The 16,518-nt window shown below is 46.4% G+C and overlaps 1 protein-coding gene across 1 annotated transcript in view; it reads left to right on the top strand.

Annotated features, from left to right (window-relative positions):
* Positions 1 to 16,518, top strand: part of LOC142588869 (uncharacterized) — a 371,216-nt gene that overhangs the window by 328,917 nt on the left and 25,781 nt on the right. Inside the window, exons 130-141 of the mRNA XM_075700688.1 lie at positions 715 to 807; positions 1,428 to 1,592; positions 3,006 to 3,173; positions 3,800 to 4,069; positions 4,404 to 4,700; positions 5,675 to 5,953; positions 7,168 to 7,473; positions 8,241 to 8,513; positions 9,728 to 9,864; positions 12,135 to 12,531; positions 12,877 to 12,945; positions 13,487 to 14,062. Coding sequence (XP_075556803.1) covers positions 715 to 807; positions 1,428 to 1,592; positions 3,006 to 3,173; positions 3,800 to 4,069; positions 4,404 to 4,700; positions 5,675 to 5,953; positions 7,168 to 7,473; positions 8,241 to 8,513; positions 9,728 to 9,864; positions 12,135 to 12,531; positions 12,877 to 12,945; positions 13,487 to 14,062 — 3,030 coding nt within the window. The remainder of the gene's footprint in view (positions 1 to 714; positions 808 to 1,427; positions 1,593 to 3,005; positions 3,174 to 3,799; positions 4,070 to 4,403; positions 4,701 to 5,674; positions 5,954 to 7,167; positions 7,474 to 8,240; positions 8,514 to 9,727; positions 9,865 to 12,134; positions 12,532 to 12,876; positions 12,946 to 13,486; positions 14,063 to 16,518) is intronic.

The following is a 16,518-nucleotide window of genomic DNA, read 5'->3' as shown; positions in this document are numbered from 1 at the left end:
AGTGTATGCGATTCACCCTTGCTCATTCACCAGAATTATTTAATAATGTTTTTGATATCAGTGTTGCAGTACGAGGACGTAGGCCCGCCGTAGCAGCTGAGTGGCTGTGACGTCCTTGCTGCTGAGCTCAAGGTTGCGGGTTCAAATCCCATTCGCAGCTGGCCACATTCCGATGGGGGTGTAATGCAAATGGGATTTTTTTTACCATGGTTTGGGTGCACATTAAAAAATACCAGGTAGTCAAAATTAATTCAGAGAACCCCCCTCCCACTAGGAGGTCCCTCATGGCATATTGTGGAGCTTCATGACAGTGAAACCCCACAATTTTTATTTAAATTTACTATAATGGTACATCTAAGAACCGGCTGCCATTGAATTGATGTGTAGTCATATTACAGTCTTTTTGTTTCTTTTTATGTTTTTGTGAGTAATAGTTAATTGTTGTTTCACCCTAACTACCCAACATCATGCACAGTTTCACTTACTACTTTGATCACAAACATTGCATGTGTCATGCTGCATGTTTGATCTGAGCTGCTGCTGTCCTGTGTTTGGAGTTCCAATGGCACTTGTCAGCTTTTTAAATACAAAATGGACTCGAGCATACTTCACTACAAGTTTACTTTAATTTCCTCATTTTCACTCGCTGTTCACACAGCTGAGCTCTACTGAGCACCCAACGGCCACTAAATATGCTCCGTAATTTTTTTTCAGGAACAAGCTTGTCACCTGCTGCAGAAGGTCGACCAGGAGCTGGCACCAGAGCTGGATCGCATTCGTGAAGGAGACCCTGACTGGATCAGAAAGGTAAGCACACACGATAATGCGAAGCTGTCGTAGTGAAGCTTTTACTTAGAGCTGGAGCAATTGAAAAACAATTTTGGGCACAGATTCTACAATGTCACTGAATAGTTTTTTAGGTGATGCAGGGCCGTAATCTCTCCCAATCACTTTCGGAGATACTTTCACATGACGTGGCGGCGGATGCAATGCTTCACTGGAGCTACAAGCCTGCTGGCTTAGGCAATCAGCGTCCAGTGATAGAGACACAGTCGACTTCCGTTAATTCAACCCTGACGGCACAGACAAAACTGTTCGAATTATCCGTCGGGTCGAATTAAACAAAAGATAGAAAAAATGCTGAAACGTGCATTAACTCACTTGGTGTATTTTCCTTTAAAGTTAGCTTTGCGACAACACAGTCTCCCTTCGTTTTACAGAGTAAAACTACAAAGCAATCAACAAAGAATATGCAATTCATGCTGTTAAATACACTCACTTTAATGTTATGAGAACTTGATGTTGTGCCACACAGTGTTCGAATATATTATCAAAGTATGTTGAAGTTCTTCCTCTCAAATGCATAGCTCATTTAAGAAAGCAACTTTTTTCTTCTGTGCTCATGCTTGATTAACACCTTTCTACAGGTGGAAGCCTGGATTGAAGCACTGTGCTCAGCACGGGCCGAAGTAAGGGAGCTGACAAGGGCCACCGTGCCGTCTGCACCTGAAGACACTGACGTTGCCAGTCGCACACCTGCTGTGGCGAGCCTTGCACAGTGTTCACAGAGGCTGCATATGCTATGGTGCCAGGTATGTGTGGAACATAAGGAAATGATTTGCTTTTCAACTGCGGCAGGTTTCGTGGGCTCGTTTTTGTGGCATAGAGTGATGCATGACATTATGAATGTAACCAATATGAGTCACCGCAGGCTGCACATGCGAGCGAGTTGGTGGCTTATCAGGTGTGAAGAAATGGCATGAACACTGGACACAGTGCTGCATCCTGTGTCCTTTAACTGTTGTCCTGCATTCATGCCATTTCGTTGCTGTAATATCAGCTGCAGACTGAAAATTATTTTTGTCCTGGGGTGTTCCTTTTGTGCCGGTAGCCTTTCCATGATCCAGTGTTCATTTTGTAACATCCGTTAATAGGCTAATAGGAAAATATTTTAATCGTCTTCATAAGATCTGTGCTTGAGGTGCAAATAGCTCGATCAAGTGGCTCAAGAAGGAACTAAGAAAGCCAAAGCTTAGCACATATGTTTGTGTGCAGAATTAAGGACAGCTTTAAGTGACGCAAAGCATTAATAGGAAATAGGAGCACAGAATATTCTAGGTGATTGGCGGCCCACTTTTCAGCAGCATATGTGCAGTCTTTGTCAAAAGAAACAGAGCCACTGGGAGTGTTGCTGTTTTCCAGCGCTGTCATGTCATACCCACAGAAGTACGTATCAGCACTAGAAATCTCTGTCGGATGAGGGCAAGGGTTTGTCTCTCTCCCTCCCAAGCTTTTGAGCAACAAGATATGATGGTAGGCTGACTAGACATCCTGCATGTCAAGTGCCATCATGCATGTAGTGACTTCATTCCTTTCGACAAAAGAAACAGCATTTCGAGACAAAATACGAACTGAGTTACTGGTAGATTGTATCTCCTAAAACCTGAGTGAGATCCAACAGCATAGCGCAACTCGTCAATATATTGTAAATTCAAACACCTACGGGTGATGTGTCGTGAAGTGCATGCCTTCTTGGACAGGTGGCGCAAGGTGAGCAGCTGAGATTTGCCTGCTTGCATGATGTGTTCACGTCATGTGTGTGCATAAACCTTGGCAGAGTACTTCAGCAAAACCAGAAATAAAGTTTCGTCAGTTCTGTTCCACACATCACCTTTGCTGGCTTTGTTGCCACGGGAGCTGTTGTGTACTCAATACCTTTGCTGCCGTTGTGCCCCACTCGACAAAACCACATTGCAGCTGTACAATGTCAAAACATAGGAACAGTGCTTTACAAGTCTCCAAAATCAAATGTTACGTGAAACCACTGAAATACAAGTTTTCAAAATCAGAGGCAAAGGTTACCAGAAATCAGTAACGTGCAAGTCTACGAAATCAAAGCTTACGCCTCTACAGACACGTCTTGTGATAATGTGTCCCAGAGATTTCGCATGGGAAGCAAAGTGGTAATTGATGTTCACGTTGACTCGTTAATTTCTTGCATGTAGTGTCAGCTCCTGGTGCGTAGGGCCCTGAGACAACAGGCCCTGCAAAACAGGCTGGCAGGCTGCAAGGCAGCTGCCAAGGCACAGGAAACCTTCCTGGAACCCCTGATTGCCCCATGGTCTCCCACGGGCAGCCCTCAGCAACTGAAGGACATTGAGGATTCCGTCAAGGTGAGCAGCCCACCATGTTGCTAGCTCTCATTCTTTCAACCCTAACAGCTACATATCATTTTACTGTGATAAGCAGACAAGGAGCGCAATCGTTGCGTTATACGAGTACTGAGCTATGGTTGGAAACTAGGAGGTTAACAATGAACCTAGAGAAGCTAAGGGCTACGCAACGAGCGATGGAACGAAAAATGACGAGCATAAATTAAATGAGATGGGAAGACAGCAGTGTGGATTGAAGAGAAGACAATAGTAGCCGATATTCTAGTTGACATTAGAAGAAAAAGAATGGAACAGGGCAGGCCCTGTAATGCATAGGGCCGGTGGTCTATTAGAGTTTAAAGAATGGCTGCCATGAGAAGGAAAGTGCGGGCGAGGATGGCAGAAAACTAGGTGGTGTGACGGAATTTGGAAATTTTCACATATAAGATGGGGTCAGCTGGTGCAAGCCAGAGATCGCTGGGAGAGGCGCCTTCATTCTGCAGTGGACATAAAATGAACTGCTGATGACTGCTGAATGCATGTAAGGGAGCCCAGTGGTCGTGTTTTGCGTAGGGCCACCTACCCCATTCTGCCATGTTTCACCGTATGTCTGCTCACGCGAGACTTCTTTGCTTTCTGTTGGTCAGGAGGCACTACAGGAAGTCCAGTTCCTCGACGCTCTTGGAAAGCACCTGTCCAGCCAGAGTGATCTGTCCGCTGAGGCTCCAATGGAGGGTTCCCCAACAGACACGCTCGCTGAGGCCAGATTGGCCCAACTTAGATCTTCGGCTGTGGCGCTGAAGAAGCTCGAGGACGCTACGAGAGAGCAGCTCACTTGGATGCAGGAGCATCCACTCTGGGAGCCCAGTGCCCCTACATCCCTGGAGTCGTTGGAAGAAGCGCTGCGATCTCTTGAGGTGTGTGTCTGCCCATTTGCTTGTTTTTGTCTTTCCAGAACAAAGCCAACGTTCTCTTTATATTATTGTGAGCTGAGCAGTCCTGGTAACATTTTTTTCAGATAAAGTTGCCGGGTCAGGTCACAGCCGAAAACACTCCAGCTTTATAAAGGTCACACTAAATAATGTAATGGTAATGTTAATTAGTGACTTGGTAATAATAGAAATAATGGTAGCATAATGGTCAGAAGAGACGAAGGAACTGTACGACAAGAGTCACTGTCCCGTCAAAAACTTGTCCTTCTTTTCATACTACAGGACATTCACTTTACTAGAAGCCGCGATTCCTTTGCAGGACCTGGAATGCAAAGCTCGCATGCGAGTGCCCTACATCCACAACCTTCAGGACCTGTCCAGGGAAGTTGTGCTAGGGCCTCACGTGCCTCCGGAGCAGCAGCCAGCGGTGCTGTTGCTTGTCTGGCATGAGTACTGGATGCTCCTGTCGAGGAGAACAGCTTGGCTGCGCCGCGAGGTAGCCCGCTTGCGTCAGACCAGGGAGGCGCTGGACAAAGCCAATGCCGCCATCACGACTGCTGAGAAGTTGCTCAAGGACAGCCAGCCACAGGCTAAACAACCAACAAAGACCATTGAAGTAAGTGGGGCAGCCAGGAAAAAGAGCTGGCATAGTTCTTGTAAGCACAGTTTTCTACGAAAATTGCTAGAGGAAAATGCGGTGCCAGTATTTATGAGAGCTAGAAGCGTGGTAGATCAGTCAATGCAGGGATGGTGGGCAGTAGATATATTTTCTTAAGCTTTGTCATTCAGCAGAATGGGATGTTGGGCCACTTGGTTCACGCTTGAAATGTGGTTCTGGCGCAGCGAAACTAAGCGGAAAGAAGTTGGCGCTCTTTCTGTCCCTTCTTCTTTCCGCTTAGTTTTGCTGCGCCAGAGCCACATTTCATTTAAACTTTGTCCTTCCAGCTTCAGACGACATTGTGATTGTGCAAGCTGATCATTCCCAACAAAATATTGCACTATAAGTGCAATAATTTTCACTGATCATGCATGCATGCATGCATGCAGAGTCTTATTGCCTTCATGTGTTTAGAAAAATGTGAGTACCTTAGCATTTAAGGCAATAAAGGCAGATAAAGCATAGCAAATGAAGCCACAAGAACGTCCGAAGCCATAAACACAAAGATTAGACACATTCATGTACTACCCATCATTCTGTTTGCACTTTTTGGGGAATAGCAAGCTGTTTGGGGGATAGTGAAGTACTTTCACCCATTTAGGGCGTTTTACTCACGTTTGCTAGTTAGCAAGCTTACCCAGCCTTCTCGTGGTGACCACATGTAACCAGAAACGTAGTGCACTGCTTGCGGTAGTGGTCCATCAAGGATTGAAGAAGAAGAAAATAATACAACATTACAGTGTTTGTTAGATAAAATGATGAGATGAGAAAATTTGTAGGCATTGGAAGGGTTCAGTTGACACAGGATGGGGATAATTGTAGGCCACTGGTTGAAGCATTTGTCCTGTGCAAGATTTAAAACCAATTAAAACAGACTGACTAGGATGTCAAATTTTTTTTCAAGGCTTTGATGGCACTCGATTCATTTCCAGTTGGCCAGGCACGTGCACGAGGCAGAGAGGAGCCTGCAGATTGCTGCTAAAAAGCCATCGGGCGACATGGTTTCCCTCGAAAGCCTGGAAACGGACACCAGAAAACTGAGGCAGCGGCTTAGCAAGCTGCAGGAAGACCTGCAGAAAGCTCGTGCAAGCTGGTCAACTCTGGCCGACCATTCTGACCGAGATAACCTTGAAAAGGCAGTGGAAGAGCTGCTGAATGCAACGGAACAAGCGGCCCAGCATCTTCCAACGACAGACCTCCCCATGCTTCAGGTATTAACAAGCAGTTCACATCAATTTTGAAGCCAGAATTGAAAAAAAAAAAAAGTGACAACTTCGTTGATGGCATTCCTTCTGTGCAGGCATTGCTGGTTCCATGTATTGTGCGTCGCTTGCGTACACTTTCTGCATTAAAAACTGTGTGCCTTCTTTAGAAACTGGAATATGTTGACATTTATTTGTCATTTTGTGCAAGCCTTTCGTGGGACATAATGGCAACTCTGTGGCGCATGTCAATTTTGTTAATTTCAAACTGTTACATAGAGATCTGTCCAAGTGGAGGCTGGGGTCGGTTTCATCTTGGCAGTTCAGGGAATTCTGAAATGCATTCGTAGAAAACCTTTGTCTACAAAAAAAAAAAAAAAAAAACTGGCAGCACAGCATCTCCAGTTCGGCATCCTATGCCTGGAGCCACTCAGACTAAAGATCGGATGTTGTCCACACTTTCAAGCTTATGGAACGTGTATTGGATTGGGAGGCCTCTTGCACTTTTGAAGCAGAGTGGCAGTCGGCTCTTGTCAATAACAAACGGCTGCAGCTTGCACGAGCCATCCATCGCAGCAATTAAATCTGAGAGAGGCATGTACCATGGCCCATCAGATGCAGTCTCTCGTTTGACAGGATCTGCCAAAACAATGCCGTTGCAAGTTTGTTGGCATTAAATATTTCCGTCGACGCAAGAATTGATCGCGTCTCCGTTAGGAGAAGTGCACTTGCAGGGGCACAGTGCGACATAGCGTTCAATGTATCGAATGTGGCGGTGAATGGGAGGTCGATGTACGCGTAGTGCCTCGCTATACTTTTGCATGGGATTGTCAAGGGGATTATAAAGCTATTCGATATAGCCAATAATTCTATATATCCAAGTTTAATATATCTAGGTTCGACTCTATATCATTCATTCCATACATAAATGCAGTTGCTGTATATTTGTGACCAAGGAACCCATGGTAGGTGCAGAAACTTCTATATTGTATGTTTCATTTTTGTATTGATGAGTGTACATTAAATCTTCTACCAGTAAGGGTATAAGAGATAAATAATATCCACGTAACCTGCGGACTTGTGCGTTACACACGCAGGCCTGCAGTGTCCTTTCATGTCCATTTCGAACATTCGGTTTTGTTTTTCTTGTGGAAGAAGGGCATTTTTTGTGCTTTTTCTTGCGTGTTTGGCATACTGATTTAAGTTCGTTCGTTGGCCCCCAGGCATGCAAGGAAGAAATGGAGGCCTGCAAGCCTGCCCTGCTGTCGGCTTTGTCATCATGCCCAGCTGCCGACGAGGAAGCACGCCGGAGCCTGTACGTCGTCCTCAGCCGATGGCACATCATCATAGTGCTGCTGTTGAAGCAGCTCAGGTTGGCAAAGAGGAGGGCAGGCGAGCACGACCGTGCCATGGCGGCACATTGCGAGTTGAGACCTAGCATGGAAGCAACGCAGGCCGCTCTGAAGCAGGTCACTAGAGAGAAGCCCACGCGGCGTCTGCACATTAGGTCCTGCTTGTACGTGATTAAGGTGAGTGAAGCTTCGGCTAAACGTAAGTCGAATGCCACCGATTGATCAGGAGTCACGATTTGAGTTTACAAGCAAATACAAAAAGACACTGCAATCAGCAGCTTTCCAGTGATAACACCCGTCACGTCACATCGAGCCGATGTGATACTAAGTGCGGCAACACGCAGTAACTCGTAATATCTTCAACTTGTCATTTCGCAGCTCACTGGCGGAGCTATGAAGGCCATGTAAGGCTACATTCAAGCTGTGTGTCAATTCTCAATATAACAAACATGTATATTGCAGATTATCAAATATAGTGACGCAAATCCAAAACGGTTCTCGCTAATATCAGCATGTAACGATTATATGCCTATAACAAATATTAGATATAACAAAGTTATTTTTCTCTCAGATAGAACTCTATTATAACAAGGTCTTACTGCATAAAAAAAGGTGTTACAGCGATAATATTGTTTCACTAACAATATTGCTGCGCTAAAAATATTGGAACACGCTTCTTGTACCAAGACTTAGTTTCTGTGTTACGTGCCTTTGCCAGAGCATTCTCAAATGATACTCAAAGGCATACAAGATTTAGGCTTTCAGCCAACAAAACAAACAGTGTTTTTTAGCCAGGCAAAACTAGGTAATGATAAGTTCAAAGAAAGATTAAGCTAAGATCAGATGGCTACACTTTTGTTCTGCCACGAATTTTCCGAAATATTTTATTCCTGCGATCCACATTCTTTGTTGTTCATTTCCCAACTCGTCTTCATCCCTTTCAGTGGATCAGAGAAATGCTGAAGTCACAGAAGGCAGCTCTGGACAGCCTGGAGAAGAAGGGACAGGATGTTGCTGCGTTGCGCAAACAGCACGACGCAATGGAAAAGGAAGCCAGCAAGCGAAGCCAGAGCCTCGAAGGTGCCCTCGGGGAGGTCAGCACTTTCGACAACTCCTTGGACGCAGTCGAGTCCTTCCTCACCCAGGCCGACGACTGTCTGCAGCGCTACTTGAACTGCTCCCCCGAGCTGTACGCCAGCTACCTGCCAGCGCTCGAGGCAAGTTCTCCGTTGCTGCGGCGTGCTCCTCTTGTAGCATGCTAGCTCACAAATCTGAGTTAGACTCACTCAAGCACTCGAATACACTTGGAACTGGAATATTGCACACTAGTAGGTACTGTCAAGAAGGAATTACTGAACTGGCTTGAATGCTAAATTATTTAAATTCTGGGGTCTTCCGTGCCAAACGCACGATCTGATTTTGAGGCATGCCGTAGTGGGGGACTTCGGATTAATTTCCACCACCCGGGGTTCTTTAACATTCGCGTAAATCTAAGTACACACGGGCATTCTTGCATTTCGCCCCGTAGAAATGTGGCTGCCGCAGCTGGGATCAAATTTGAAAGCTCAAGCTCAGCTGCGCAATCCCATAGCCCTTAAACTACCGTGGCGGGTGGCTGAAATGTTATGTTTTCCAAATATTGAGAGCGAGCAAGGGCTATCTTTTTTAAGAACTCAAGCATTTTCATTTAAACGTGCCATTACAATGTTAGCATGACTTCATTATATGTGCTGCAACCACAGTTAAATGTATATAAAAGTTTCCATAGCCCTGTGAACCAAAGTGAAACAAAACATTAGCAAATAACTGGTAGGAGTGCCTGTAGGCTGTTCATTCATTGTCATTCATGATTACCTGAGTGGTTGTCCAGTGGCTGTGGTGTTCTTCATGATCATAAGGTTGCAGGTGTGGTCCCCAGCTGTGGTGGGTGCGTTTTGATGGGAGCAGAATATGAAAGTGCCTCTCTTCTTGTGTTTCTACATGATAAATGAAATCCACATGATAAAAAATAAATCCCCTGTACTCATTTCTATGTCCCTCATAGCCTACTATGCATTGAGACACAAGACAGTCACCTCAATTCAATGATGCATAACATCTAGTGTTGGCTTTTCATTTCTCATGTCCGAGGTTTTTGTTTATAGAACTCAGTCCACTGAGAAAGAGATCTTGTGTGATAGTCACATTGACGCACATGACGGACTCGCAGTTTGTGACTCACAGTTTTGGCACTGTCTGGTTATTCATTGTCACTACAATGCGACAGCATCATGGTTCCGGTTCTCATTGACCAATGAGATTCTGTCTAGGCCACTCAAAACGTTTTTGTTTGATTCGGCTCTTTCCAAGCACCTCTTGCATAGCTAAATGATACAGGTTACCATGTGTGCTTCCCTCTCACTTGCCCCTCCTTCTTGATGTGGTGCTCCAGGCTTTGGGCCAGACACTGGAGAAACAGGAGAGACCACTGCTGGGTAGTCTGGAGGCTGCTCAGGCAAACCTGACCGACAGTGATGGACGCAAGCCTGAGAAGACATCGCTGGAGAAAGTTCGGCAACTGCGGGACAGGCAAGTGTAGTACAGTAAAATCTCGATAATTCGAAATCTCTTCATTCAAACTGACGGGTAATCTGAACTGCTCTGTTGGTCCTGGCAAGGTCCTGTGTATTTTAATAGAGAAAAACTTGTGCGAATTCGAACTCCAAGAACCACTTCAACAGTCATTTCCAACAAAATTTCTCAATCCCATGGACACCACTTTTCGGACAAATCTGAGCCAAAGGCGAATTTTCGTTGCATCGCTAGCTACGGTGTCGCCCCTCCTTTCCCATGTGGCTTAAAAAAAGAACGGGAAGGAGACCTCAGTACCCACTTGATCACGTTACTACACTACGTATGCCTCTGCCTCCCCCTCCTTCCCTCTCTCCTAGTGCACACTTTATTAAACACATTACTGCATGCTCGATCATGTTATCTCCAACATGGGGTACGCAGGAGGATAGCACGCATCAAGCCACCATCCTTCTCGTCTCACCCTGGCATGTTTTCGCACGCACCGACAACAAACTGCGCGCGAGGCATGATCTTATCGCATTTGGATTTTATACAGAACCTAGGCTTTTTTCCGGCACGTGTCCATGTCGTCATGTGCTGATGGAGGAAATATAAGACTTTCAATGCGAGCCCAGTGATGGTCATGGTTTTGTGCACTGTACCGCACAATTGAGCAGACGCTAAGGGACTCTTCTTTGTTCGAACTCCGTTTTATTCAAATAAACTTCTGGTTCCCCTTGGAGTGCGAATTAATGAGATTCTACTATACTAGTTGTCATACAAGTCTGGACACACGTGCACTTTGTCATGCATTTAAGTGGCCACTTGGTGGGATTGCTCACAATAGGTTCTGTCCAAATGCACTCCCCAGCAACAGCTCTCACTGCATAACAGAAGCTAATCTTGAAGGCCATGCTTTTGCCAACTGCGTCAGCCGGAAGCAATTGCAAAGCCGGAAGTATGTCATAGACGCCAAGTATTGGACATCACTGACCTCACTTATTATTTGTGTGGACAGTGTGTAACGACCCTCACTGTCTTCGAGATTGACCCAGTGAACTGGCATGTGCACCAATTCCCTGCGCACTTCAGTAAGCACACCCAATGACACGCACTTTTCTACAAGGTTTCTACACGTTTCTTTGGGCAATGTGCTGTAGAGAATTTGTCAAATTCAGTGTTTCAGAGCAAGGCAGTTACATCGACACACGCAGGGAAGTGCAGATGCGGGCAGAGAACGGATAATCATCTGTGTCAGTGACATTCCTATAGTGGCAGCAGGAAATGTCGGCGAAGGAATGAAAATTAATGTAAACGGAATGATGAGCAAAAATCCAAGTCATTAGCTAGCAGAATGTGGAACCGCCACAAAGAGTAAGCTAGCACTGAGGCAAGAGATGAAAAATTCGTGAATTTAGGAGGACGCTTTACCTGAGGAGCTCCTGTCTGTGTAAATGAGAACAAATAAATTGTTTTTCTCAGCAGCCATTGCACCGAATTCGAACATATGTTGCATTTAAAAGAAAGAGTGGAAATCTTCCGATTGTATGGAGCAGATATTTATTTAGGCCATCAATTTCTTATTGCGAAAATTGTTGAAATTTGCCAAATTAAAAGAATTAAAATAAATTGAAACATCAAGTTTACAGTTCTGTAACTAAGCAATGAAAAACAATTATCGCAGTTATGACGGCAGCACCTGTCGAAAATATCTAAAGTGGACAAGATATTTTTTATTATACACAGCTCCGAAATATACCACTAATTTGTTAGTGGGACCATTGTGGTACACCTGTGCAGGTGTGTACAAACCTCGAACACGCTCTGCTTAAAAGAGTTAGTGCTGTCACGAGTACTGTAAAAATTTCACATTTGCTGTAAGCCCCTGTATCCAATTTGACCTCTTTAAATGCCTAAACAGGTGCACCTTAGAGAACTGCAACATTTGTTTTTGGTGCAGAGCTACAAATATGTAAACACTGTGCTTCAGTTGTCATTTTTTTAACTTACTGATTTTTAGCAATCTAAAAATTGAAGCCCTAAATAAAAATTCTGCTTTCTACAGTCAGTAAAGTTCAGCTAAGTGAGAGCATTCTTGAGCTTCGTGTGTGTCTAAATAGGGGAAGTCAGAGTTGGCACTGAGTAAAAGCTTCCTCTTAATAATGGAAAGGCTTCACCGACTTTTCTGTGGTGTAGGCTCAAGCTTTTCGAAAGCTGGCACTCATTAAGAGAAAACAAAAATGTTCAACCTAGTGATCTGTCCTTTCGTCCCTCAAACGTACCAGGTGGCACCAACTCAAGGAGAAGACGTCTCAGCTGCACCGGGAAATGCTTCAGCTGCACTCACTCTGGTTACTGTGGCTGACGGCGGAGGAGAAGCTTGTCAACTTGGCGTTGAAGGCAGCTCACGAAGAGGACACCGGGGGAGGCGCCGAACTTAGCTACGCCCAGGCAGCAGCGAGAGCAGACGTTCGTTCCGCTCTGAGAGATCTCACCTCTGCAGACGTTTCCAGCCAACTCCTGGACCCGTCGCCGCTGAAAGCAAGAATCAACGCCCTACAAGCTTCCGCACCGGCGCTCATGGAGCCGCGGTCGGCGCCGCATCGCCACTGCGACTGGTCAGCCTTGGGCTTCGCCGCACACCCGGCAAAACTCGAACAGGAACTCAAACAGCTGGAGAAGGTGAGGAACTCATTCAGACTAGGACGCATGCAAGGTGCGCAAGAAATATTGCAGTCTTTGTTATAAAGCTTCTATAATAAATGAGCCTATTGAATGAGCATCAGTGCTCCTTTCGAACGAAGCAGAGAAGTGAGAAGTCATTAAAAGGTGATATGCTGCAGTCGGCATGCGTTTAAATGTGAAAGCAACGCCGAAACGACCCTGCCAGTAATTTGCACTAAAGTTGTGCAGACAACCGTAAAGGGCAGGATGAATTCAAAAGTTATGCGGAAATGAACAAATGCTAAAGCTCTTCAAAGTTCACGAGTCAGTCGGTAAATTGTGTGGTGCACAAATGTGGTGCAGGTGCTCCCAAGAGAACCCGGAAGTGACTGGAGTGTAGAGAAGTTGCGCGACCTGTGTGCTAAGCTAGAGGTAAGTCATGCCCATTTGTTTACATATGCTTGCAGTGTACCTGCCCCAACCCCATCCTCTTCAGTCATCTTCTGTCAGGTTTACTTATTGTGACCTCACCCGTAGTATATAGATGTCATATACAGACACTACCACCACTAAGACTAACTTCATGATATCCAATACACATGCAATGCATGAACTTTTCTTTTGTGGGGACAAATGTAAACAATGCCTTGCACGAAACGACATCACATCTTCTTGCACTTACCCAGCCTTGTGGCTGTTCAGAAGAGACATTCAAATAATTTGATTTTTACCCTGCACCATATTCTAAGCAAGAACAAGACAATATCCAAACCATAAGATCAACGTTTAGATGGTACAAAAAGCATGCACAAAAATGTGCAGAGTCTGGGAAAGTGTTTAGTAATCACAGACAAATCTATTGTCTCTGTGCCCATCTGCGGCACTTTGCAAGCTGACCACGTGAGCCATCATGCGCACCTGTATTTGAGAGCGTTTCAGTCATGTCATTTCCTGGCAATTCTCTGTGGTGCAGAAACTGTCCCGAGACGTGATTCCACTGGGCATCAACCTTCACTGCATCCGGACAGACAACTCCGATGACCTCCTTCGGCGCTGGAGGCTCCTCTGCCACCGGCTCATCGTTATCTGGGGCAGCGCCCGAAGACTCCTGCTGCAGAAGGCGCCCCTGGAAGACAGTTGCACGGACCTGCTCCGGCTCAGCCAGAGGTCACGGCAGACGCTCACCAGCGCAACAGGCCCTCCCTTCCAAGACCCAGCGACGTGCAGGCAGCACCTCGAAGATGTTGGCAACCTGCAACTGCGGCTGGCGACATTCAAGCCAATGCTCGCATCCCTGCGGCAACGCCGGTCCACACGGGACCATGCCCAGTCTTGTGACCAGCTGGACGGGGCCATGGAACAGATGGCACAGAAAGCAAGGGCGCGGGCTGGAGAAGCCTGGCTCTGGCTGAGGCCCTGGATCGCATTCTGGACTTCACTGGACGTTGTCAACGGGCAGCTCTCGGCTCTGGAGCAGTCGGAGGTGCTGCAGCTGTCATCGTTGCCTGTGCTGGACCTGCGCTTCATCTCGATACTGTTCCAGCATGAGGTAATGTGACATCACGTTGTGTGTCCAGACCACATAACTTTTATTGAAAACAATTACTGCTGAGCGATTGTTCAGTCATTATTTCAGTTAAACCTGTACCTATACGGTTTGATAGTGACTAGCTTTTTCAACTAGTTACCCCGTGACGCTGGTTATTCAGGTGAAAAGGCTCAAGAGGCATACAGAATGTTCTGGCTACATCACGAAAGCTCAATTGACAAGAAGGACTGCCTCTGTTGTCAAAAGAAAAGAGGAGCCTGTACAATGTAACGATTCCCTTGAATGTATTCTTTTCATATCAGCGACTACCCGCAACTGGCCTATCAATATAATAACATAGTCAGTTCGTTCAAAAGGCAAAAGAATTGTTGCATTATCCTGGCCAAGGTTGGCCTTATAATAAGTTTCAGGAGATTAGACTGCTCCAGCTGTGCATTTACAGCTTGTTCTCCTAAGGCACTATACTTACAAACTGAATGTAGTCACTAAGTAGGGACACTACTGCCAGACATGCGCACAACATTCGTGCTGGCAGCAGCAAGTGCAGGCAGCAGAGCTTAGCAGACAGTACTGTAACCTAAAGTACTGTCACAAGTTTGGCAACACCAAGAAGTTGCTGAAGAGTGGGTAACTGATTGTACAGAGTGAAAGGCGCTTATCAAAACAGTGATCTTACGTAAAAACAAAACATGGTTGACTCAAGGGGATCCTGTTGAAATCGACTGAAATGTAATCCTGCTGAAGCTACATATAACCAGACGAGGCAACTGTGCCCTTTCTAATTTCAAGGGCCATGTTCTCAATTGATCATTTTCACTTTAGCATGGGATAGTATCCAACATAAAGCCTCACTGGAGCAGCAGATGTCCTGTCGATGCAGTAGAGAAATGGGTGACACGAAAATAACAGCTGTTAGGAAGTGTGTCACGTCACGAAGTGTGTTAGGAAATGCACGCAATAGTGATAGACTGGGTATGTGTTCAGGGGGATATAGTTTCCATGCACACTCAAGCAAATAGCTTCTATCACAGCAGGACATTAAGTACCATCAACATTTTCAGCTATGGTGCTGCGCTCTAAGGCAGTGCAACAACAAAAATTAAAAGCGTACAATTTTAGTAAAAAAAACGGGAACGTAGCTGTTTTGCAGATGTCACCTTGTCTGTGTGATCAGCAGGCCGATTTTCGTGAATTGTTTACTGAAATGTTTTATGCAAGCATGATGCTAGCTTCTTATAAAAGTTTGACAGCGTATGTTTAGAGTGTGTTTTAAGTCCGGGTGGCAAAAATGCATCCATGTATCTTTATAGCAGAGAACGATGGTGGCGTGATCTCGCGCACGCAAGGTTGGAAGGCGGGGACGAAGCGCGCCGTCTTTCGTCGCGCGCAGGGCCCGGGGGCCGGGAGAGGGGCAGCAGCTGCGAGCGAATTGCCCTTCGTGCTGCCTCTCGTTTCAGACGGCGAGAGCACAGCGCACACGAAGCCGTCAGCCCTCGACACGCACAGACCCTTTATATAACCACCGCGGATCGCTTTCAAGATAGGGCGCGTGCAGCAGCGACATATGCGCGTAGCCACCGCCGCCGAAGTAGAAACCCCCTCCCCTGCTTGCGATGGAAGACGGCCCACTTCGTCCGGTCGGCGACTCTTGGCGGTGACTACGCGGTCATCGAGCGCGCGGTGACTTACAATTAAGCCGCGGCCACCGCCGTATGGTTCCGTTATTCTGCACGTAGAAGTCTGAGCTACGAGACGCTCATTTGAGGGGTCTGAGCGCAATTTGAGGCTTTAGTAAGTATAGTTATATGAGCCCGCCTCGTGAAAAGTCCGCACTTAGCAAATTTTTTTAAAAGAGAGAAAGAAAGGAAGTTACGAAGGAAGGAATTGCGGGCCTTATGCACGAGCAGATACGGTATATTTTTTTTTTACGCCGCGCGCCACCCAGAGGCAGTCCCCTCGGATCTGTCGCGGACGCAGCTGAACCAGACTGAAACCGCGACGAACTCGAGTATGGCGACGCGCGCGGTCTCCAATCCCATCTTGATTTCGCTTATCGCGCCTGCACTAGTGAGTGAGACTCTTTCCATCTGTGCGCCGCCAGGCGCTATCGACTTCTTTACGCTTATCTTTCAATGGGCCCCTCCGTGCGCGCGAGCTTTTCGAGCAGCGCTTGTTGTGGCTTCGTCGCGCGGTCGCCGGAGCTTCGTTTCCGTGTCCGATCCGAGGCAGAAGTTATCGCCGAATGGCAAGATCGAGGTGAGCCGAATTATTCGCCGCGTCGTCGGTATTCGAACGCGGCGTCTCGAGCGAATCGACGGGCTTTCCACCTCGGAAGTTTCGTTTTCGTTTGGTGATGCACCTTTCGTTCCGATCCCGGTTTGGTTCTCGTGGCAACGTGCGATCAGCGCTTGCGCCTGCTGCACGTTGTGAACGCGTGGATGCGCATATATCACCTG

This window comes from Dermacentor variabilis, chromosome 7, assembly GCF_050947875.1.
Source record: "Dermacentor variabilis isolate Ectoservices chromosome 7, ASM5094787v1, whole genome shotgun sequence".
NCBI classification, from domain to species: Eukaryota; Metazoa; Arthropoda; class Arachnida; order Ixodida; family Ixodidae; genus Dermacentor; species Dermacentor variabilis.
This window is presented reverse-complemented; position numbering and strand designations above follow the sequence as displayed.